General features: G+C 28.9%; 1 protein-coding gene across 1 annotated transcript; it reads right to left on the bottom strand.

Annotated features, from left to right (window-relative positions):
• Positions 1-19,307: 19,307 nt before the first annotated feature.
• LOC127905091 (uncharacterized) lies at positions 19,308-25,499 on the bottom strand. The gene is made up of 3 exons (XM_052451427.1): positions 25,085-25,499; positions 24,694-24,993; positions 19,308-19,311 (listed from the first exon to the last, which is right to left on the bottom strand). Exons 1-3 carry the CDS (start codon positions 25,390-25,392, stop codon positions 19,308-19,310), a joined length of 612 nt encoding a protein of 203 aa, XP_052307387.1. The 5' UTR covers positions 25,393-25,499.
• Between the last annotated feature and the right edge of the window lie 294 nt (positions 25,500-25,793).

Genomic DNA, 25,793 nt, shown 5'->3' with positions numbered 1-25,793 from the left:
CTTTTCCCATCCTTACCCATAACCACCACTGCCAACCTCTCTCGGATGCTGCCTTCCTGCAAAACACAGCCATGAAGTCCCTGTTTTGCATTGCGTTCTAAAGAACAGGGTTAGCCAATTTTTGAGAATTTTTCTCCTTTTTTTTTGTTTTGAGAATTTTTGCATCGAAGCTCATATTTTTCATAATCCCAACATCTTCCCGTGTCAATATTGTGCTTTGATTTTTTTTTTAAATAGTAGCTCAAAAAACATGAACACAAGTGGTGATTAATATATTATATATGTATACTGAATTGTTTCAAAATTAAAAATAAATTTAATTTAGCAATCCAGAAACCACATTTCTATTCTTTATTTTCCATTTCCCTAATTATTATTATTACGTACCTTGTAACGATGATATGAATCAATGGCCACATCTCCATTGGATCCATCCTTAATCTTGCTGCTTCTTCTTCTTTTTTTACCATGTAAATATTTTGAATGGAAAAAAAAAATTGACAACAAGGTAGTAAAATGATGTTGTATTATTAAAACCATCAATTATACATAAATAAATAAATAAAAATTAAAAATAAATCAGAGGATGGCTTACGGGTGTTTGAAGGCTTTCCCCAGTGTGTATGGCTTACGGGTTAGGTGAAAGAGACCGGAGAGAAACCTTTCCAGTTTTCTTCCCTTTCGGTTTATGACCTGCCAGGGGCCATGATCGGTACAGTGAGCTTTTCTTTTTCCACTGAGACCCCATTTGTTTGCTGGAAAGTAATTTTTATTTTAAAAGTCATAAATGCATGATGGAAATGGTCTCACCAACTCATAAATGCATGATGGAAATGGTCTCGAGGAGTTTAGGCTTCTATCAAGCAAGGTTGTCAATTCCATTAGTGTTTTATTTTTTTAATTGTAACAATATATTTTGGTTTTTGAGTATTTTAACGTGTCATTTTAGATTGTTTTATATATACTTTGAACTCATTAAATCGATTAGGTCATATTGATTTAACTCTTTATTTTTATTTATAATTGAAATTTAAATTGTATAATTTCAAGTTAGTTTATTTTTAAATGTCAATTAAAATTATGTTTGTTAAAAATATTGAGATAACAACATATTAGATCGACCTAGGTTAATCTAGGTTAACCTTTTAAATCCGTGACCCAGATCATGAGACCATAATAATCTCAAATAAAAACAAATTATGAATCAAAATTTTTAATAAATCTATTATTGAATTATGAAATTGAAAAAAAAAATCAATATAAAAAAAGACACAAAAAATGACCTTACAAAACAAAATTATTAATTTAAATAAAATTATAAAAATGTCATCGGCATCTCGTGGAAAAAAATGCATGATGGTTGGAAGAGGACGTCTCATGGCCTCTCCTCGAGGAAAAATGCAAGAAAAGATATTGCATAGAAGCAGCTGATTCGATTATAGCCTCCAAAGTGCTGTCGATGGCTTACTCTTCACCTTATACTCCATTTGATTTCTTTCGCCGGTATTGATCATTCGATTATAGGCTCATTTTTCTATGTTCCCCGGCATGTGTCATTATTTCATTTATGGGGTCCAAGAGGGTTTCTGGGAAATTGCCTGCCTCTCAGCTTTTTAATTGAAACCACTAGTGAAACGACTTGGTCAGATTTTGGTAGATTCTCAGTTTGCTCCTTCAGATTTCTCAATTTCATCTTGAAATTTTAGTTTGTAGCAATCGCCTTCTATAGTTAGTAAAAAAGACGACGAAATTTGAGAGAATTAGTTTTTCTAGAAATTTATAGGATATAATTAATAACTTGACTTTAATTTAAAAGGATTAATGGACATCATGAAATTTCAACTAATATATATATATATATATATATATATATATATAGGAACTGCATGGCCAAAAAAAAAAAAAAAGAGTAAGTATTTTCAATATTTTAGCTAACCAATGCCGACTTGATCATTGATGAATTGTTTATATTGGATGTAAATATATTGCAAACAATTATCCACATCCAAATTAAGTTAAGGGTATGTTTATAAAAATTAAAATTTTTACGACCCTCCTTTTCAATTGAAATCTTGAAGGATAACACAAGAAGTATATATCATTTTCTGACAATATTAGTGTAAGGTAAAACTATAGAGAAAATGAAGAAAATATTGTTAGAGAATAATATCAATCATATCCTAGGACCTCATCTAACAACTTAAGCTATTGGGTTGAGATGGTTTTTTGACATGGTATCAGAGCCTTTATGACCAAGCGGTCAAGAGTTCGAATCTCACTATCCCTATTTATTTGATAAAAATTAAACACAAGGTAGGAGGTGTGTTAGAGAATAATATAAATCATATCTTGGGAACTTACCTAACAGTTTAAGCTATTGGGTTGAGATGGTTCTTTGACATGGTATTTGAGCCTTGATGACTAAGCAGTTGCGAGTTCGAATCTCACCATCTTCATTTATTTGATAAAAATTAAACACAAGGTAATGTGGACCTGAGCAAGTTTCAAGTCCAAAAGGTTTTTACTTGAGAGATTGTGTTAGAGAATAATATAAATCATATTTTGAGACCTTACCTAACAGCTTAAACTATTAGATTAAGATGGTTCTTGGACACAAATACACTACATTAAGATTTATTTTTTATACAAGTTGAAATTAAAGCATGTATCATCCCTTCTCAAGCTTGAGCGGAAATGGTGGAACGGACCCATCTCGTAGAAAAAAACGCTTGATAGCAATGACCTTACCTCAACCTTTTATTCATGTTTTTCCACAAAAGACTTTTGACTTGGGGTCAACTTGTCGGTTACTAAAATCACTTTAATTATTCTTTCAATCTTCCCGTGTGATTCACTGCTTGGTGATTCTAAAGTCACCTATTTAATATTTAGTACATTATACAACTAAATTTATTCTTTCACTCGCTATTTATTATATATTCAATTCGTTAATAGTTAGAAATACAAAAGAGACAAAGACAATTACTAATGTATTTATAACCAGAAAACTTAGTGATTAATAAATTATCTTTGCTAGTTTTGTTATAAAATAATGATGTTAGAGTTAATTGTTTTTAGATGAGTATGGATTAATTCTGTTTTATTTTTAATTTTTGAATTATAAAAATATAAATAAATTTAAAATAAATATCTTTTTACAATAGTCTTAAAGTAAAATTTGTACTTTTAAAATAAAAAAATATATAAAAGCATGTTTTTTATGTTCCCACTATTTTTGTATTTTATATCATGCTAATTAAATGTTGCCTGGTTAACATAACACTAAATCATAATAAAATAAATTAATTGTGGAATGGCATGGTAGTTTGATCTATTTGATTGAATTAAATCTTAAAATAATACAATTTTTTATTAATACTAGTCAATAAGCTAACTTGACCCAAATCTTGATTCGAGTATTGGGCCAATCTATGACCTAAACCCTCATCTAGTTAAAAATCTTGATATATCAATAGGTGATTTGTGAAAAATCTGGGTTTGAGGTTGAAGATGAAAAAATTTCAGTTTGGTCCCTCAATTTGTGAAAATGTCAGTTTAATTCCTAAATTTTTTAAAAAAATTCAGTTTGGTCCCTAGAGCATAATCCAAGATTCTAAACAGAATTAAAGAAGAATTATGGGCAAAATTCCAGTATAGTTATGAATATGACATTTTCATTTTGGTCTTTCATCAATTTGATAAAATTATAATTTAACCCTTAAAAATCTGCAAAAATTCCAGTTTGGTCCCTAACTATAATTAATATTAGCTTTTTCCTAATTTTTTAAACCTATTAACTCTTTCACTCTATTATATTCTAAATATATTGATTTAAAAAATAAAAATCACTCCACAAATAATAAAATACTGTTATCAAAACAATTAATTCTCAAATCAATATACTCCAAGAGGCAGCCATCCTTGCAAGAAACCATCATTACTAAAACCATCAGCATCAGAAGGAACAGCCCCATATTATAAATGCTGATCAATTGATATAGAGGATAGTAAGGAGGTTTAAGCTTTTATAGAGGACTTTACGGACCCATGCCGTGGAAAAAAATGCATGATGGCAACGGTCTCCCATCCCACGGAGTCAAATTACTTGTAACAGCATTCCCAATTAAAGCAAAGGTTTTTTTTCGTGATCTGAGTAATGAGAATATAATAATTTTAAATAAAATAAATAAAAATAAATTATAAATTTTAATTTTTAATAAATTTATTGTTAAATTATAAAATTAAAAAAAAATCAATATAAAAAAAACACAAAAAATAACATTTCAAAATAAAATTATGAATTTAAATAAAATTATAAAAATATCAACAGTAATTTCACAAAGTCTTTCTAAACTCTGATTGCTTTAAAATTTTAACTTGTGATATAAATACATATTAGAAGATTATAAAATTTCAGTCTAATCTAATAGTCGAATTGAAAGGTATAATTGATATCATAAAAATAAATTATATTTTTTATATATATAAAAGCAAAACAAAACATTATTTGAACATAATAGAATGGCCGAAATAGAACCGAAATATTCTGGTGAAAATTTAGGTGAAATTCATGCATGTAAGGAGATAATATTCAAGATGAAATATCTTCTAATTTATTCCATTTTTAAAATTAAAATAAAATTTACCTCTCATTCTGGACGTGACATAGTGAATTAAAAACCATAGCTTTTAGAGCCCCAAGCGTACGGCCCCATCTCGTGGGAAAAATTACATGATGACAATGGTATCACCGATCCATCTCGTGGATAATTTGTTGCAATGTCCTGATCTTCATCAAAATCCTTTTTGTTTTGAAAAGGATTATATACACACTAACACACACTCAATGATCACTTAATATCTTTATATTAGTTTTCAAGTTTTGAGATATAAGTTCATAGCTCTTAAAGACAAGAAATATACCACAAGATTTAAAACTATTTTATATTTCATTAAAATAAATAAATAAATTACTTATATGGTTACAATAACAGCATTCCCAATTAAACAGAAGTTCATAGCTTTTTATAATGCTTCTAATCTGAATATTTTTTAGAAAAAATTTAGTTTTATTTTGGTTTGATTTTTTTTTAATTTTATATCTTATAATTTGTTTTAATTTGATTTTTATATTAATTTTAGTTATCATTTAGTTTTCTCTTATTTTTTAATAAAAATTTTATAATTCATCAGATTTAATTCTTATAATTATTTTTTTAATATTTATTTCATTTAAAATAATTTATAAGATTATAATTATTTTTTTTAATTTTATCATCTTTTAATTTCAATTTTTTTATATGTCATGGACAGCTAAGGGACCCATCCCTTTGTATAAAAAATGATTTGACGGTGCTTGGATTGGGTGTATGCCTACGTACTTAGTTTTCTAAACAGGCCTTGAGCTTTATTTTTTTCTATGCAGTATTATATATTCAATTCTTTAATAGTTAGAAAATACAAAGAGTTAGTGACACTTACACAGGGTATTTGTATCTTGTTTTTTCTAATTAAAAACTTGTATTGATTGATTTATTTATTTTAATTTAAATACTTGCTATTATGAATTTTTATCAATCAAGTTTCTATATTAGTTTTGTTGCCAGAATGCAAATAACACGATTAATAGTATTTTATTTTCAATTTTTTTCAAAACCTAAATTTTCCACACGATTAAAAGTCTTTTTTTATCTATCATCGTAATGTGCCTAGCATTAACCTTTTATTCATGTTTTTTTCAAAAATAAATAAATAAATAAACTTGACTTGGGGTCAACGTACGTTTCAAGAAGGAATATAAGTTTCGGTTAATTACTTAATTTTATGCAATTCATTTTTTTTTCCTGTACTATATGATTTCGATGAAGATGACTTTCTTAAGCTAGTTGTAGTATATAGAAATTTCTTGTAGCATTTTAGAAATATAATTCACATCTCAATTGATAAATTCACAAATTAATATAATAAGTTTTAATATTTATTTTTAATATATATTTTTAATTTAATATTAATAGAATAATAGTTATAAAGTTTATTTAGTTAACAAAAAATGTTCCACTTTTGTTCTCTATCTATCACTTTTCCTTTTAAAGGGGTTATGTACATCCTTGCATATTATTTTGAAGTTTATTTATTTTTAATTTAATATATAAAATCTTTTGTATAGCTGAATTTTATTTTTTGAAAATAAAAAAAAAATTATTTTCAAATAATATTTTTAATATGTGCAGCCTTGCATATTATTTTTTTCCTTTTATTTTATTCAATCAATTTATAATGTGTATCTGTTTTTATTATCGTTTGATCGAATTAAAAAATTATTTTAATTTGAATTTTTAGAAAATATAATTGCGTAAATGTCATGTCTTGTGAAATTAAATATTTTGATCTACACCTGTCTCTTAATTTTTTTAGTTTTTATTTTGAGTCATCGTTTATGGTTTTTTTTTCATTTATTAACACACATAATTCTCGATTTATTTGACTATATTTGTATATAAATTTTTTAATTTTCACTTAAAATTTTTTAAATAAAAAATATATTAAAGAAATCTATATATAATTTTTTAATTAAACAAATTTAACTTGCGATGAAGCTCTGATTACATAACTAAGTCCATGTACTAAAATGAGTGGCACTAGAAAGTTCACATACCTTATCTTCCAAGCAAGAAGAGACAAGAAAAGCAGTAGGTGATGTTCTTTTCTTCGGCTGTAAATGGATGAAGGGATTAATACAAAAAATATAGACAAAAATTGATGTGGACCCGCACCACTTTGATTATTCTTCACTTTCTTCAATCTTCTTGTGTTTCACTACTGGATGATTCAAAAGTTATCTATTTAAAACAATTTAATTTTTTTTAAAATATTTTACAATATGGTTACAATATTTTTTTCTTAAGAAAATAAATTGATTTCTTGTGTTAATAACATTTAAGGATTTCTTCCAATCAAATAATAAAATTTATTTTAATTAAAAAGTTTCCAATCAATAACAGCATTCCTAATTAAACCAAAGTTTTTCCACAAACCCATCTCCTGAAAAAAATGCATGATGGTTGGAAGAGGAAGTCTCACGGCCTCTCTTCGAGGAAAAATGCATGATGGAAACGGTCTCAGGGACCAATATGCAGATGGAAATGGTCTCACCAACTCATAAATGCATGATGGAAATGGTCTCAGGGACCAATGTGCAGTCTTACAGACCATCTCACACTGCAAATACCTATCTATCTTACTTGTTAATTGTGTTACAAAAAAATAAACTCTTTAGAAAGAAAAGGAAGAAGACTTATTGCCATGACAATGACAATAAGTATTTTAAAAATAAAAAATGATATTTTGTAATAAAATTATGAATTTGAATAAAATTATAAAAATATCATCAGTAATTTCACAAAGTTTTTATAAATTCTGATTGCCTTAAAATTTTAATTTGTGATATAAATATATATTAGGAGATTCCTCCAAAAATTTTAGTTTAATCCAGCAGTCGAATTAAGAGATATAATTAATACCGTAAAATTAAATTATATTTTTTTTATAAAAACAAAACAAAATATTATTTGATTATAATAACATGGCTGGAATATAATCAAAATATTTTATAAGAATTTAGGTGAAATTCATAAAAAAAAATAAGATTTTAAAGATGAAATATCTTCTAATTTATTTTATTTTTTAAATTAAAATAAAATTAAAAACAATAGCTTTTAGATCCGCAAGCATACGGCCCATCTCGTGGAAAAAATTGAATGATGACAATGGTATCATCACATGGATAATTTGTTGCAATTTCCTCTCAATCAAAATCCTTTTTGTGTTGAAAAGTTATATTAATAAGAACTCTAAAACGCGTAGGTTTTTCACTGTAGTAGCAATTTTTTTTTGTTCTTTTGTTTTTTTTTCAGTTTTTTTTTACATGTTTTTTTTCCTTTTTTTTTACCCAAAATCGGGTTTTCCACTGTAGCAAGCAGGTTTTTTTTTTTTTTTTTTTGCTTTTGTTTTTTTTTTACATGTTGTTTTATGCTTTTTTTTTAACCCAAAATTGATTTCTTCTTCTTTTTTTTGTTTCGTTTTTTTTTAATTTTTTTGTTTCAAAATTATCTTTGCTAAATTTTTTTAAATATTGAGCTGGTTGAAAATTTAACTATGTAGTTTTTTTCTTTAAAACATTATAGATTGCTATAATATTCTCATGTATTGTTTTTTTTTAATGATTTCTTTATTCTTTTTTTTTTCAAAATAGTTTTTTTAGATTTTATATTTTTTATACTAAGTTGGTTGAGAATTTAGTTTTGTAGTTTTTTTTAAAAAAAAAAATTTCCCAATATATTTTTTTTAAAAAATATCTTTATCGAATTTATTTCTTCAATATTGAGCTGGCTGATAATCTAGCTTTGTAGTTTTTTTTTTCCAAAATTGTCATTTTTTACATATTTTATTATTATTATTATTATTATTATTATTATTATTATTATTATTATTATTATCAGAATTATTTTTATTGATTTTATTTTTTTACTATTAAGCTGGTTGAAAATTTAGTTTTTTGTCTTTTTTTTTAAAAACACTGTAGCTTTCCCCACGTGTTTTTTTTCGCTTTTGTTTCCTTTTTTGTATATTTTTTTTCATTTCTTTTACCCAAAATTGACTTCTTTGTTTTTTTTAGATAGCTTTTGTCAGTTTTTTTTATATATTAAACTGGTTGAGAGATTAGCTTTGTAGCTTTTTTTTAAAAAAAAAAAACACTATGGATTACTACAGTGTTTTCCTTACATGGTTTTTGTTTGGCTACGGTGTTTTCCCCACATGTTTTTTTTTTTAAATTATCTTTGTTAAATTTATTTTTTCAATATTGAGTTGGTTGAGAATTTAGCTTTAGCTTTAACTTTCCCCACTTTTTTTTTTTTGAAATTTTCCCCACGTGTTTTCATTATAATTATAATAATAATTATAATTATATTGTATTATATTATATAATTGTTTTTTCCTTTTGTTTTTTGTTTTTAATTTTTTTTATGAATTTTTTTTATTTAGTTTGTTAATGTTAAATTTTTTTTATTTAGTTATCAGGTTTTCATGAAACGAATCTCGGGTTTGATGGATTAACCTGATTTGACGAGTTATTTTTTTCATTAGTTTAGTTTGTTAAAGTTAATTTTCTTTCTATTTAATTATCAGACTTTCATACTTTCATGACACGTATCCTGGGCTTGACAGGTTAACTTGGTTTGATAGGTTAACCCAGTTAATTCTAGGTAAACCCGTCATTTTTTTTCTATTTAAACTTTCATGACGCAAATCCCAGGTTTTACGGGATAACCTGGTTTAAAAGGTTGACCCAATTAATTCAATTTTATTTCTTTTTCTTCATTAGTTTTTTCCTTCCTGTTAATTTTTGTTCTTTGTTTTTTTTAATTAATCTATTTAATTATCACACTTTTATGACACGACCTTATAGCCAGATCCACATCCAATATTCTTGGGTCCGGTGTTACAGCCACACTCACTTAAACTTGGGTCATACAAGTTTAATTTTATTATTAATATTATAATTATTACTCTTAGGTCAGGCGTTGCAGCCAAACCCAAGATTCTTGGGTATAACTTTGCAGAAAAACCTAATATTTTTAAATTTTTATCTTTTTAATATTTTTTATACAAAAAAAAAATGACCGGCGGCATCGCGCGGGTATCAAAGCTAGTAATATATCATTCATGGCCGTCTTCGAGAAATCACATGAGAAACGCACAGTTTCGTTGATTAATCAAACAATTAATTAATAAATAAATAGTAAAATGGTAAGACCAAGACTTGTGACTGTGACTGGCAATGACAGGTTTGGCCCTTCATATGACAGGATAAATTAAAAGCTTGTTGACCAGTAATCACTCTTTGACAAAACTCGAAATTAACAAATCAAATGCAAACACACCACTCAAACTGGCAATGAAAATTTTTAATTTGAACAAAATAATTAAAATACCTTCCTATATAATATGTCAAAAACTCACAAACAACAGATCAATTCAATTGAAGCTTATGAAGAACTCCTAAATTGTTAGTGAGTTAGTCTATTCACCCCCCAATTGTTAGTGAAGTATCGTTTTTTTGTTACTTAGATCATAGCAATTTTAATAGAAGAATTACTGACGCCTTTTATAAGCATCCATTTTCCTTGTTGTAGTTTTCTTTTCATTTTCACACCCCAGTTGCCACCCTGCTTTTCTTATACGTTCAAGATAAGGTAATTGGCTGTCGTGTGATTTTTATATGGCTTGTGTGTTTTAGATGGGCTTGTGGTGGTCACCCAAGAGAATGTCACTTTTAGCATTCTTTTAGATAAGATAATTGGTTGTGTTTAAAAGTCAAAATGCCACATACCAGAAAAGTCAATTACTTAAGATTTGTGGAAGATATGAATGATACAAGAGATTAGAAAATGAAATGATTGCTATTATCGACAATTTCTCTCTAATATATATATATATATATTAGACGGAGTTTCATGAATCCTTTCCATTAGATATTCAATAATATATATTCAATAATCCTTTCCATTTTAATTTTATATCTTATAATTTGATTTAATTTAATTTTTATATTAATTTTGATCATCATTTAATTTTTTTTATTAAAATTTTTTATCTATCAGATTTTTATTTTATTTTTTTATCAATATTTATTTTATTTAAAAGAATTAGTTTTAAAAATCTTAGTGTATTATACAATTGCATTTATTTTGATGTTTCTCACACGTATATTATATATTCAATTGTTTAATAGTTAGAAAATACAAAGAGTTAGTGACACTTAGACAGTATTTGTATCTTGTTTTTTCTAAGTAAAAACTTGTATTGATTTATTTATTTTTTGTAATTTGAATACTTGCTCTTATGAATTTTTATCAATCAAGTCTTTATATTAGTTTTGTTGCTAGAATGCAAATAACACGATTAATAGTATTTTATTTTCAATTTTTTTGAAGGCCTAAATTTTTCACATGTAATTTCTTTAAAGAAATTAGCAAGTCTTCTATATCCATCATCCTCAAATGCCTAGCATTAATCTTTTATTCATGTTTTTTTCCAAAATATAAATAAATAAATAAACTTGAATTGGGGTCAACGTTTTAAGAAGGAATATAACTTTTGGTTAATTACTTAATTTTATGCAATTCATTTTTTTAATATAATAAGTTTTAATATATATTTTGAATTTAATATTAATAGTTATAAAGTTTATTTAGTTAATAAAAAATGTTCCACTTTTGTTCTCTCTCTATCACCTTTTCTTTTAAAGGGGTTATGCACAGCCTTGCATATTATTTTAAAGTTTATTTATTTTGAATTTAATATATAAAAATCTTTTGTATAAATGAATTTTATTTTTAAAAATAAAAAAAAATTATTTTCAAATAATATTTCTAATATGTGCAGCCTTACATATTATTTTTTTCTCCTTTTATTTTATTCAATCAATTTATAATTTATATATGTTTTTATTATCGTTTGATCGAATAAAAAAAATATTTTATTTGAATTTTTTAAAAATACAATTACGTAAATATCATGTCTTGTGAAATTTAACTTGCGATGAAGTTGTGATTAAATATCTAAGTCTATGTAGTAAAATGAGTGGTACTCAAAGGTTCACATACCTTATCTTCCAAGCAAGAAGAGACAAGAAAAACAATAGATGATGTTCTTTTCTCTGGCTGCAAATAGATGAAGAGATTAATACCAAAAACATGGACAAAAATTAATGTGGACCCGCACCACTTTGATTATTCTTCACTTTCTTTGCTTTTCCTATGTTATGTATCTATTTAAAAAATTATTTTTTTAAAATATTATTAAAATAAAAAATAAACAAATATTATTATGTCATGCAACTAAATTTATTTTGACATTATTCACACGGGAATTATATATTGAATTTGTTAAGTGTTAGCAATGCAAAAGAGATAATGACAAGTACAAATTATATTTATTTTATAATTTTTTTTATTTAAAAGCTTGTATAAATGTCTTTTTTTTCAATTTGAATACTTGTATTCATGAAATTTAAACAATAAAATATCTTTATTAGTTTTGTTATTAGAAGATGATGTTAGTTAAATTTTTTTAGATTAGTCTGGATTGATTTTATTTTACTTTTAATTCATAAACAATAAAAATATGTAAAATGCTTATAATTTATATTTTGTTTTTATTTAAGTACTCTAATTGATTATTTAAGTACTTGATAAACTAGTGTCTGTATATAAATGTGTTTAAATTAATTTCTCTAATAAACGTATATAAAAAAATTCAATAAATTAAACTATATTTTTATTAATAGATTTGAACTAAAAAAACCGTATATTTTCAAGTAACCAAGAGGCAGACATCCTTTCAAGAAAATCATTGTTACTAACACCATTAACATTTGAATTAATAGCCCCATCTTAATATAAATGCTGATTAATCATTACTAAATTGCTACTAATATAAGTAACTATCTCTTGCAATGGCAGCGAGGACTTTCAGGCTTCTACCATACAAGGTTTTCAATTCCATTTTAATTGATGTTTTATTGTTTTTTTAATTGTAACAATATGTTTTGATTTTTGAGTATTTTGACATGTCATTTTGGGTTGTTCTATATATATATATATATATATATATATATATAATTCAAAATATTAATTTAACAAACATAATTTAAATTTAAATTTAAAAATAAATTAACTTGTAATTCAAAATATTAATTTAACAAACATAATTTCAATTTAAATTTAAAAATAAACTAACTTGAAATTATGTAATTGAAATTTCAAATATAAGCAAAAGAATAAGTGCTTAATCGATATGACCTGATCGATTTGATGAATCCAAAGATAGTCTGGATGACTGGTTAAAATATAATTTTACTTAAAAAAGTTCAAGATGACATATTTTTTTAAAAAAGTATTGAGACAACAACATATTAGATCGATCCGGGTCAATCTGGGTTAACCTTTTAAATCCATGACCCGGGTTATGAGACCATAATAACTCCAAATAAAATAAATCAAAACAAATTATGAATCTTAATTTTCAATGAACTTATTGTTGAATTATGAAATTGAAAAAAAATCAATCTAAAAAAAGATATAAAAAATGACATTTCAAAACAAAATTATGAATTTAAATAAAATTATAAAAATATCATCGGCAATCTCGCAAAGTCTTTCTAAACTCTGATTGCCTTAAAAGTTTAACTTGCGATATAAATATATGTTAGGAGATTCCTTATAAAATTTTAGTCTAATTCAACCGTCGCATTGAGAGATATGATTGATATTATAAAAATAGACTATATTTTTTTTTTATAAAAGCAAAATAAAATATTATTTGATCATAATAAAATGGCTGGGATATAACCAAAATATTTTAGTCAGAATTTGGGTGAAATTCATAAAACAAAATAAGATTTTAAAGATGAAATATCTTTTAATTTATTTTATTTTTTAAATTAGAATAAAATGTACTTATCATTCTAGACGTGACATAATAAAATTAAAAACTATAGCTTTTAGAGCCCCAAGCATTCGGCCCCATCTCTTGGAAAAAATTGAATGATGGCAACGGAATCACGAGGATAATTTGTTTCAATGTCCTCTCCATCAAAATCCTTTTTGTTTTGAAAAGTTGTATGTATATATATCATCCATGGCCGTCTTCGAGAAATCACATGAGAAACGCACAGTTTCGTTGATTAATCAAACAATTAATTAATAAATAAATAGTAAAATGGTAAGACCAAGACTTGTGACTATGACTGGCAATGACAGGTTTGGCCCTTCACATGACAGGATAAATTAAATTAATAAAAAGCTTGTTGACCAGTAATCATTCTTTGACAAGACTCGAAATTAACAAATCAAATGCAAACACACCACTCCAAATGGCAATGACATTTTCCCTTTTCTATGCGCACTGCCAAACTACATGTCATTTTCACCATCCCTCTCTTTTCCACGTGCTTTTCAGGATTCAAAATACGTGTTTAGGAATATTGATGAAAAATTAAATATAACTAGAAAACAAATACAGTAAAGCATTCCCAATTAAACCAAAGTATTTCCACCAACCCATCTCGTGAAAAAAATGCATGATGGTTGGAAGAGGATGTCTCACAGCCTCTCCTCGAGAAAAAAATACATGATGGCAAAGGTCTCAGGGACCAATGTGCAGATGGAAGTGTTCTCATGGACCCATCTTGTAGAAAAATTGCTTGATAGGACCATCCCACTGGCCTTTGTCATGGAAAAAATGCATGATGGCAATATATAGTCTTACAGACCCATCTCACATAGTAAATTTCTATCTATCTTACTTGTTGATTGTGGAATAAAAAATAAACTCTTTAAAAAAAAAGAAGAGAAGACTTAATGTCTTGACAATGACAAGAAGTCTTTCAAAAATAATATCATTTGTGGTTCATTTTATCAACGATAATGGTTTGATTTTGCCATGGCCATCAAAATTAAAGCATGATTTTCCACACGTTATTTTCATAAAAAAAAGTAGCAAGTCTTCTATATCCGTCATTATCATGCAAAGTGAGCTGCCTAGCGTTAACCTTTGATTCATATTTTTCCTTAAAAAAAATGACATGCATGGGTTCAACTTTATAAGAAGGAATACAAGTTTTTGGTTAATTACTTTTATGCAATTCAAAATTTTTTTTCTACAATGTGGTTTTAATCAGTATTGTTAAATTTAATTCAAGCCTAACATTTTAATCTGGAATCTAACCCGATTTAGATTTAGAAAAAACCAAGTGAGAGTTAACCCAATAAAGCCTAATCAACTAAATAAATCAACTCACAACCTAGTCAACTCAGTCAAAAACTAATTTTACTTTTTTTAACTACGCGATTTTGATTTTTCTAAAAAAAATCTTAAAATGATACAATCTTTTATTAACATCAGTCAATAAGCTAACTTGTTCAACCTATAACCCAAAACTTTATCCGAGTATTAAGCCAATCTATGACCTAAACCCTCATCTAAACAAACGAACAACCCTCACCGAGCCGGGTTTAATAACTATGTTAGAGACATATAGTAGTTTAGGGAGTTTTATCAAGGAACAAAGATATTTTCAGAGAATAACACTTATAGTGATACTTTTATGCAATTCAATTTTTTCTTTCTTTTACTCTATGATCCTAATTAACATGACATTCTTAAGCTAGGTGTAGTATATAGAACTTTTTTAATAAAAAATTAGAAATATAATTCGCATCCAAGTAAATACCTTCACAAATTAATATAATATGTTTTAATATTTACTTTTAATATATATAAAGTGAAAGATATTAAGAGTTGATTAATATTGTTAAGCCATATATGTTTATAAAAGTCATTTCTTTTAAACCACATGATATGTTTACATATTTGCAATATGTACATATTTTCAATTTAATATTAGTAATTATAAAATTTATATAGTTAATAAAAACTGCTCCACTTTTGTTCTCTTTTCTTTCTTTAACTTTTGTTCTTTTTTCTTTTTCTTTTGAACTGTTGTGTCTTTCTTTCTTATCTTTTTTCCATCTTTCAATTCTTTAAGATTCAAATTGCGTAGCAATTTACGTTAGGAATATTGATGAAAAAAAAATTATAAATTTAAATTAAATTATAAAAATATCATCGGCAATCTCGTAAAGTCTTTCTAAACTTTGATTGTTCTAAAATTTTAACTTGTTATATAAACTAGATGAAATATTTTTAAATTTAGAGATAAGATTTTAAACTAGATGAAATATCTTCAAATTTATTTAGTTTTTTAAATTGAAATAAAATATACCTGTCATTGTAGACGTGACATAATAAAATTAAAAACCATAGCTTTTAGAGCCCTGAGCGTACGGCCCCATCTCGTGGAAAAAATGCATGATAGTTGGAAGAGGACGTCTCACGGCCTCTCCTTGAGGAAAAATGCATGATGGCAACGGTCTCAGGGACCAATGTGCAGATGGAAATGGTCTCACGAACTCATAAATGCATGGTGGAAATGGTCTTGAGGAAAAAAAATGCATGACGGCAAAATACTTATTTCGTGTACTCTTGCGATAGATTAACTTTATTTAAAAAACTGAATAAATTAAAAAATTCTTTTTTATACTTATAAAAATCTTTTGTATAGAAGAATTTTCTTTTTGAAAAAAAAAAAATTTTCAAAAAATATTTGTAGCTTTATATATTTTTTTTCTTTTTATTTTATTCAATCAATTTATAATTTGTTTGTCTGTTTTTATTATCATTTGATCGAATAAAAAAATTATTTTAATTAGAAAATTTAGAAAACATAAATGCATAAATGTTACGTCTTGTGAAATTAAATATCTTTATTTACATTTGATAAAAAAAATATCTTGATTTATACTTGTCTTTTGATTTTTCCAGTTTTTATTTTGAGTCATTGTTTATGATTTTTTTCACTTATCAACACACATAATTCTCGATTTATTTGACTATATTTGTGTATAAATTTTTTGATTTTTACTTCAAAAAATTGAAATAAAAAACACGTTGAAGAAATCTATATATAAATTTTTTTAATTGAAAAACAATTAACTGGCGGTGAAGCTGTAGTCAAATATCCAGTCTGTGTACTAAAATAAGTGGCACTCGAAAGTTCACAAACCTTATCTTCCAGACAAGAAGAGACAAGAAACACAGTAGGTGATGTTCTTTTCTATGGCTATAAATGAATAAAGAGATTAATATTACCAAAAACATGGACAAAAATTGATGTGGATCCGCACCACTTTGATTATTCTTCACTTTCTTCACTCTTTTTGTGTTCACTAATTGATGATTCAAAAGTTATCTATTTAATTTTTTTTTAAAAAAATACAAAAATAAACAGATATTATTACATCATACAAATTTATTCTGACATTATTTCATGTACTGTTGCTATAGGGATATTTTCACTGTTAGAGATAGTAGTTTAGGGAGTTTTATCAAGGAACGAAGATATTTTCTAAGAATAACATTTATAGTGATACTTTTATGCAATTCAATTTTTTTCTTTTTTTTAGTCTATGATCCTGATGAACATGACTTTTTTAAGCTAGTTGTAGTATATAGAACTTTTTAAATAAAAAATTAAAAATATATTTCCCATCCAAATAAATACCTTTACAAATTAATATAATAGGTTTTAATATTTACTTTTAATAAATATAAAATGAAAGATATTAAGAGTTGATTAATATTGTTAAGCCATATATGTTTATAAAAGTCTTCTTTTTTTGAATTACCTTATCTCTCTTTCTTTTCTGTTTTCTATCTTTCAATCGTTCAAGATTCGAAATACGTAGCAATTTACGTTAGGAATACTGATGAAAAATTAAATATAACCAGAAAACAAATACAATAAAAAATATGATATTCTAGTAAAGAATTTACATTTCCATTGAAAGAAGCGTCATATATTAATCTAAGGTCCTTTGTCCATTAATTAATCGGTGGTTGCATTCTTACACTTGAGATTTGTTTTTTATGCTTAAGCTTTTAATTTATTTATTTTTGTAAACTAAATTGAAATTAAAGCATATTATCCATTCCCAAGCTTACGGGGCAATGGTCTCATGGACCATCCCACTAGCCTCCCCCTATCTTGTATAACCTGGATTACAAATTTAGAAGGTTAACCCGATCGAGTTGACACAGGTTGATTCAATATGTTGTCATCTCAATATTTTTTTTAAAATATCATCTTAGATTTTTTTTAGTCAAACTATATTTTTATCAGTCGTTTAGGTTGTCTTTGGACCCGTCTAGTCGATCAGGTCATATCGGTATAACTCTCACTTTTTTACTTCTGTTTGAAATTTAAATGACATAATTTCAAGTTAATTTATCTTTATCTTTAAATTTAAATTTAAATTATGTTTATTGAGTTAATATATATATATATATATATATAATCCCAAAACAACACACTCAAATGTTCTAAAACCAAAACATACCGTTTCAATTTAAAAAATGAAACACTAACCAGAATGAAACTGATAACCTTGACATGAAATGTTTAAAATGAGCATCATCGAACCATTCAGAGCAACCGTGTACATAACAAGGGCGTCCCCTTCTCCGTCCAGAGATTAGGCACTGAATCTTTCGTTGCAGTTAGAGTAGGCAAAGCTTGTCAAGTTTACAATGGCGCCAATCTTACTCTAGTCCTCGTCACTTGATCACTAATGATTTATTTTTCATCAACACTATTGATCACTTGTTTGAACGTATGCTGTTGTTGATGAATAAGAATTGAAGGTGGTAGAATTTGACGATTTTTATTGTTCTTTCTCATTTTTTGAATGAAACTGTACTATCTTACATAAAATTTAAAACAACACTGATATTTATACATATTCTCTGTTATTATTACTTGCTTAAATGGAAGGAGTATGGAAATTTGAAATTACAATGATTGTTACAAACGAAACTTTTAAAACTGACAATTGTTCGTTCCTTCCATTAATTAAGCCCACGTGATTCAGATGGGATGCAATCAATCCAGTTTACACCCAATGGTTCTTAGGTGAAGGAAGCACAAGGTGGCGCTTTTCTCTTTCAATGGCAGTCTTCAGCGGGTGGAGGATGAACGTGAGGTGGAATCACCAGGTTCACTGGATTCTAGAATCAGAAAAGGGATTCTTCGTTATTTTATAACTTACAGTTCTCCTGCAACTGCAGATAGATTTGTTTGTGCATTATGGAATACACCAACAGTTAACTGGTTTACAGTTGATTCGGTAAATAATACGGGTGGTATTTTAGTAAATTCTAGGTTCAATTGAATATGGTGGGCAATGGATAGCGCTATTGAGAAAGGATTTCATTGTGCACTCATAGGAGTTTATGCAGGAAATCTGGTCCATGAAAGAAGAAGAGTATTGTGGGAGGAACTTCTTAGTTTAAAAGCGGCTTTTGGAACACCATTATTTGTTTATTGTTCCGGACAATATAGTCTTATAATGACCTCTTTAATGAAAATATTCACATTTTATTAATTTTATTATTAAATTGAAAATTTCAGAGTAAATTTGAAGGAATTTAATTTTTTGAAGAAAATTGATTTAAAAATACTATTGAAATAAAATGAATAAATGTAAGTTAAACTAATAATAACTAATTAGTTAGATATTGATAATTTATTTAGTTCATATTATTAATTAGTGCATGTGTAAAGCCTTGTTTTTCAAATGGCTATAAAAAAAGGTTTTTGAGCTCTAATACAAGACTATGAAAAGATGTTATCTACAACATCCACAACCAAAAAGCATATTTGAACATTCCTTTAGTTTGTGTTAATTTAAAGGGTAGTACATGGTCCAGGAATGTCATTACATTTTATAAAGACGAGTGTGATGTTCTGAAAATGAAAGAGAATAGAAAAAGGCAACATAGCCCTTTAAGGTTTAGAATTAATTGGTATAAATAAATAAGAGGTATTGTGGTAAATAAATCAAAATTGATAAGTATAAATATAAAAGGAAAGAAAGAGGGATCTGAAATTTAAGAGTGGGAGACGATAGGAGAGAAAAAAAGGGAAAGATGAAGAGACACTACAAGATTTCACAGTTTTACCGACGGAAAACTTCCGTCGGTGTGTGATTAGAAGTTCGTCGGTGATTTTTTTACCGATGTCATCCCCGACGGACTAAGTCCGTCGACTTTACCTTCGTCGGTGATTTCCCATTCTGTCGGTATATCAGTCGGAAAAACAAAAAAACCATTTACCGACTGTTTTACAGACGGAAAGTGCGCGCAAAAAAAAAAAGATTCCCGCTTGAAATATACCTACGGATTTTCATTCCGTCGGTGAAATTGAATTTACCGACGGAAAATATCCGTCGTTACATCGGTCGGTGAAATTGAAAATACCGACGGAATATGTCCGTCTGTAAATTCGTCGGTACTGGTGGAAGCTACTGTTAAATGGCGACGGATTAAGTCTGTCGGTAAATGTTTAAAATACCGACCGAATTCATCCGTCGGTAAAATCCTTGGTAATAGTTTTTTTCTTAATTTGTTTTAAAAAAATTATTTAGGATATATAATATAAAACTATATAAATTAATTGTTATACAAACCAATTATGCAAATAAATTTTTTATTAAACATAAAAAAAACAAAGTTAAATAATATTCATTACAAACTGAATATGTTTCAAGAAAAATAATAAATGAAGTTTTAAAGGTAAATAATGTTGATTACAAATTAATATAAAGATGATGGAGCTTGAGGAGGAGGAGGAGATCCTGGCGGAGGCTGGTGGTTATACGGCCAAAAAGGATTAGGCGCACATGTTCTGCTATTTGACAATTTAATAATCATTTCGTAAAGCTGGTCATAAGCCGTTTTTTGCTGTTCCTGAGCCGCTTCATACTCCGCTTTTTGTTGTGCTTGAGACCCTTTGAATTGCTCAGACTCCGCTCTTTGTTGTGCATGAGACGCTTTGAGTTGTGCGTACTCCGCTTATAGGTTGTCGTATTTCTCGTTGAGTTGCTGCAAAGCCACGAACTCCTTAGATTGGGAGCTCGCTATTGATTGGGAGCTCCCAACGGTTGAAACACTACGGGTCGACCGCAAGTTGTCGGCCGTAGTGTTGGAGAGCCTGTAAACCCGATTTTTATCTGGTCCACCTGACGAGCCAACCTCCATCCACAAATCCGGATCGAATTCCGGATGGGTCAAAGTATCGTCCCCGTATCTCTCCCTCAACCAATTATTATAGGTCTCCTGAAAATAAATAAAAAAAAAAGTAATCATCATATTCAATACAATAAACATAATAACTTACAAAATAAAATGGTTGAACAAACATACCACGAAATGCTGAGCACGGTTATCAACGAACGGTTATTTTCAGGTTGCGTCTCCACAAACAGCTCTATCGGGCTCGGCTCACGTCCAAGAGACGCAGCCTATAATGAAAAAAGATATATTAACAACAACTGAATTTAATGATATATTTCATTTAAATTAATCTTACCATCCGTTTCGCATGTGCAGCAAACGGAACGGAGCCGCCAGTGTGAGTTGTCACCCCGCCATGAATTGGCCGATTCCGGTTGCCAGCACCGGACTGTGAGCGTCGTGTGAACCGCTCAGACGTCACGTGCTCAAGATAGTGCGGCCATATATCTTCCGGGATGTATATCGGTTTGAAATCCCTCCAAACCGCAACATCGTTCCAGCCTTGGAAACCCCTATCCCTCGCGGTTTTTTTTGCCTTTTTCTGTGCTTCATACCAAAAATCACGCAACCAAAAATTACATTTCGAAACATAATTTTTGTCTAAAAAAAATCTTGTATTGTTTTCGATCTTACCTAGTTGCCCCGTGATTTTCCCACACCCTCCTCACAACAACTTTATGCTCAATGTCCCAGCAGAATTTGTGCTTTGTATAAATAAACAAGTTTAAATAAAAATAATACAATTATATTAACAAGCTGAAAATTATAAATTAATACCAACCTCAAACCTGTTAAACCATGCATTGATTTGAGGCATCCATTCAGGATGCTTGGATATCTGACTCCATTGAAACAATAGAATCTCCATCGACGATTTAAACGCCGATGATATTACTCGTGCGGCTTCAATGTTTGTGAACCTGAAAATAAATGAAATAAATTCAATAGTGATTACTTGATAAAAAAAACTAAAACCTTAACCAACTTACATTGAAAGGTCGTCCTTCCACTGTGCCTCGTACTTGCGGGTAAATTGATTCCGCTGCGAAGGCACGCCGCCTCTGCGCTGTGATGTACCGCTGGAAGAGGCAGCATCGGTTGACGGCGCAGGTGGTGTAGGTGCCTCTTCTTGAGAGGCACCTAAGGAAATATCATCCTCACTGCTAGACGAACTAGCTGCGACCAACTCTGGTTTTCGTTCTACGCATCTACACAATTTGATACAAATAATTATATAATTAAATTCAAATGTAAAAAAAAAATTCGACAGCACCTCCCCTATACCGGATACTACCCAAATCCACAAACCTGCACATATTAACAATAGCCACAACCAATTTACCCAATCTATACTAATTATTCCAACATATTCAATTACTAATTCTAAGGTAAATTCAACATTAAGAATTACAATTCAAGTAATTATTCAATAATTATGCCAATACAACAAAACAATAAATAAATAAAAAAACTCTATAATAACAATCAAAATAAATGGAAAAAATTAAACACAAAGCATGCAATAATTGAGTAAAACTAATAATTATTCCAACATATTCAATTACTAATTCTACGGTAAATTCAACATTAACAATTACAATTCAAGTAATTATTCAATAATTATACCAATACAACAAAACAATAAATTAAAAAAAAAACTCTAGAATAACAATCAAAATAAATGGAACAAATTAAACACAAATCATGCAATAATAAAGTAAAATTAATAATTATTCCAACATATTCAATTACTAATTCTATGGTAAATTCAACATTAACAATAAAAATTCAACAAATTAACTAATAATAATTATGCCAATACAACAATAAAAAATATTCAAAAAAAAAAACTATATACTTTAGCAATGAATTATGCAAAAAAAAAAAACTATAGACTTTATCTACATTACAAAAAATACACCAAAACAAAAAAAATAACCAAAAAAATAGCAAAAAAAAAACTATTAAAGTAAAATGAAATAGAGAAAACACTAACCTTTTAAACTGATAAAGATGATGAAGAAAACTTGTTAGAGATTGGAGGTGAAAGCTTTGAAGAATGGAGAGCAAAAAAATCAAAAGCTTAAGGTGAGAAACGAAGGAGAAGAAAAAATGAACTGAACTGGCGGTCGGTTGAACTTATATGGCAGTTTTACCGACGGATTCACCGACGGACATAAAATTAATTATTATTTTAATTTATTCCGTCGGTGATATGTTAAAAATCTGTCGGTAAAGTTTGAATTTCGCACCAAAATTTTTAATGACCCTCCATATTTTTCGCAGTCTGTCGGTGATTCCGTCGGCAATATTACGCGGTCAGAGACACATTAAATGCGCAACCCTTTGAAATTCGCGCAGTCCGTCGGTAATGTTGTCGGTAAAATTGAACCGCCGACAACTTACCGACGTATTTAAGTTCGTCGGTGTAGCCGTCGGTGATTTGGTGGCATTTCAAGTAATTATTTTCGAACTCTCTGTGAAACACCGACGGAATTAGTCCGTCGGTGTGGCCGTCTGTAATTGGGTGGCATTTCAAGTAATAATTTTCGAACTCTCTGTGAAATGCCGACGGACTAAGTCCGTCGGTGTGGCCGTCTGTAATTGGGTGGCATTTCAAGTAATTATTTTCGAACTCTCTGTGAAATGCCGACGGACTAAGTCCGTCGGTGTGGCCGTCGGTGATAGGGTGCATTTCAAGTAATTATTTCATGTCACAAAATATATCATCAATCATAATTGTGGCATTTCAACTAATTATTTCAAGTAATAAATATTTTGTGTTTCAAAATATATATATCATTCATAATCTAAATTACATGTAAAAAAGGGTTTTACATAGGGCTTCATTTTGGTCGTTAGTCAGAATTTTCTTCTTCTTCGTCATCAATTGAATTGTCATCACCTTCATCGCAATCTTCAATATGAATATCATCTTCTTCATCGATATTCGGTTGTCCGCTAGAGCTCAAAACAAAATTTAACTCATCTACGTCAACATCAACAAGACTATCATCGAAAACACGAAAATTTGAATTTTCTTCCAATTCAATCGAAGGAGCAACTCGATATGGTTCAACCACCTCACTAACTTGAAAGACTTCATCTCGCACACTTGTGTCTTCGTTCTCATCCTGAACAACCTCGACACGACCCCGGGGTTTCGTTTTTAAAACGGACAACCAATCCACTCTTGATCGATCCTTTCTAAATGAAGGGGTGTATGTGTAATAAACTTGTTGACATTGCTTTGTGAAAACAAAGACATCGTTTATGTTGCGAAGTCTAGCTTTTGAGTTGATTTCGACCAGACCATAGTGCGGATCAACTCTGATTCCTCTGTCAGTCATGTCATACCAATAGCATTTGAATAAAAACACTATATTCTGCTCGTTATGATATTGCAGTTCGACGACCTCTTCTAATCTACCATAGTAGTCAACTTCTAACTCACTACTAGTGGATCCCTTAACACAAACACCGCTGTTGTATGTCTTTCTTCCTTGCCCGTATTCTTCAGTATGGAAAACATATCCATTGACAAAATACCCGTTGTAGCACTTACATTTTCTTTCAGGCCCCAGGCTTAGTAAAGACAATGACTTAGGTGCACTCCTTCCCATTTGATAAACCTTGCATGTAATGTACATCAATAAACAGTAAATGAACGAGAATCTCGTAATGACATGCATACGTACAGTGATTTTGCAAGTTAGAATGAGTTTGTGATAGTGCTTACATGTGTTCTGAACCACGTGGCAAACTGCTCATCTTGTAATTGAAATATCTGGGATTCAGTCAGCTGTGAGTTATTGGAGAGCAAATATTGACGATGTTGCCTGCAAGTGATAATGAGTGTATGATATTACAATATATAACTAATAGTATATTACTAACAAAGTTTAATTAGTATAAACTTACTGAATAAAAGGTCTCAGCTCATCACAGTTAAATAGAACATAGTTGTGTGCTTGTTTGAACTCTATTTCCGACAAATATCTTCCTCTTACGGCATTTTTAGGTGTGGGTCGTCCAGTATTGGAGAATATTGACAAGTTCCCACTGGAAGGCACTTCACCGCCATCATCATGCCGTGGAACGCGATTGATTCTCGTTCTCATATGAGGTTCGAAATAGTATGAGATAAATGTTGAGATCTCCTCAACAATATAGGCCTCACATATCGAAGCCTCAACATGCGCCTTGTTCTTAACCTTTTTCTTGAGATTAAACAAGTACCTGCATTGAAATACTAATCAAGTATTTTCAATTAAGAAAAACATATAAAATACTTTTATATATGAATTACATTGCAACTGTAATATCTAACCGTTCGAATGGGTACATCCATCTATATTGGACCGGTCCTCCAGCTTTTGCCTCGAACGGTAGATGTATAGGGAGATGCTCCATTGAGTCAAAAAATGATGGAGGGAATATCATCTCAAGTTTGCATAGTGTCTCGACGATATTCGTTTGAAGCCTCTCAATGTGATCAACATTCAACTTGCTGGAGCATATATCTCTAAAGAAATGACTGATCTCCGTGAGTGCATCCCATATTCCCTTTGGCAACAAATCACGAAAAGCTAATGGGATGAGTGTTTGCATAAACACGTGGCAGTCATGACTCTTCATTCCATACAATCTGCAGTCCTCTATATTAACCAGCCTTGATATGTTCGATGCATGTCCATCCGGAAAACGCAGACTCTTAAGCCATTTGTAGACTAGTAGTTGTGCGTTTTTCTCTAACACGAAGCTTGCTTTGGTTTTGCGACCCGTGACTCATCATAAACCAACTCCATATTTTTTCGGTTACAGTATAAAGCTATATCCAATCTAGCCTTGATGTTGTCCTTTGTCTTCCCTTTCACATCCATGACGGTGTTGAAAATATTCTCAAACATGTTCTTTTCAATGTGCATGACGTCAAGGTTATGGCGAAGCAGATTGGTCTTCCAATAAGGAAGCTCAAAAAAGATACTTCGCTTTACCCAATTATGGGTCAAACCAAAACCAGGAAACTTTTGCTTTCC

Source organism: Populus trichocarpa, chromosome 3, assembly GCF_000002775.5.
Source record: "Populus trichocarpa isolate Nisqually-1 chromosome 3, P.trichocarpa_v4.1, whole genome shotgun sequence".
NCBI classification, from domain to species: domain Eukaryota; kingdom Viridiplantae; phylum Streptophyta; class Magnoliopsida; order Malpighiales; family Salicaceae; genus Populus; species Populus trichocarpa.
The sequence above is the reverse complement of the archived record's forward strand: the minus strand, read 5'-3'. Positions and strand labels throughout refer to the sequence as shown.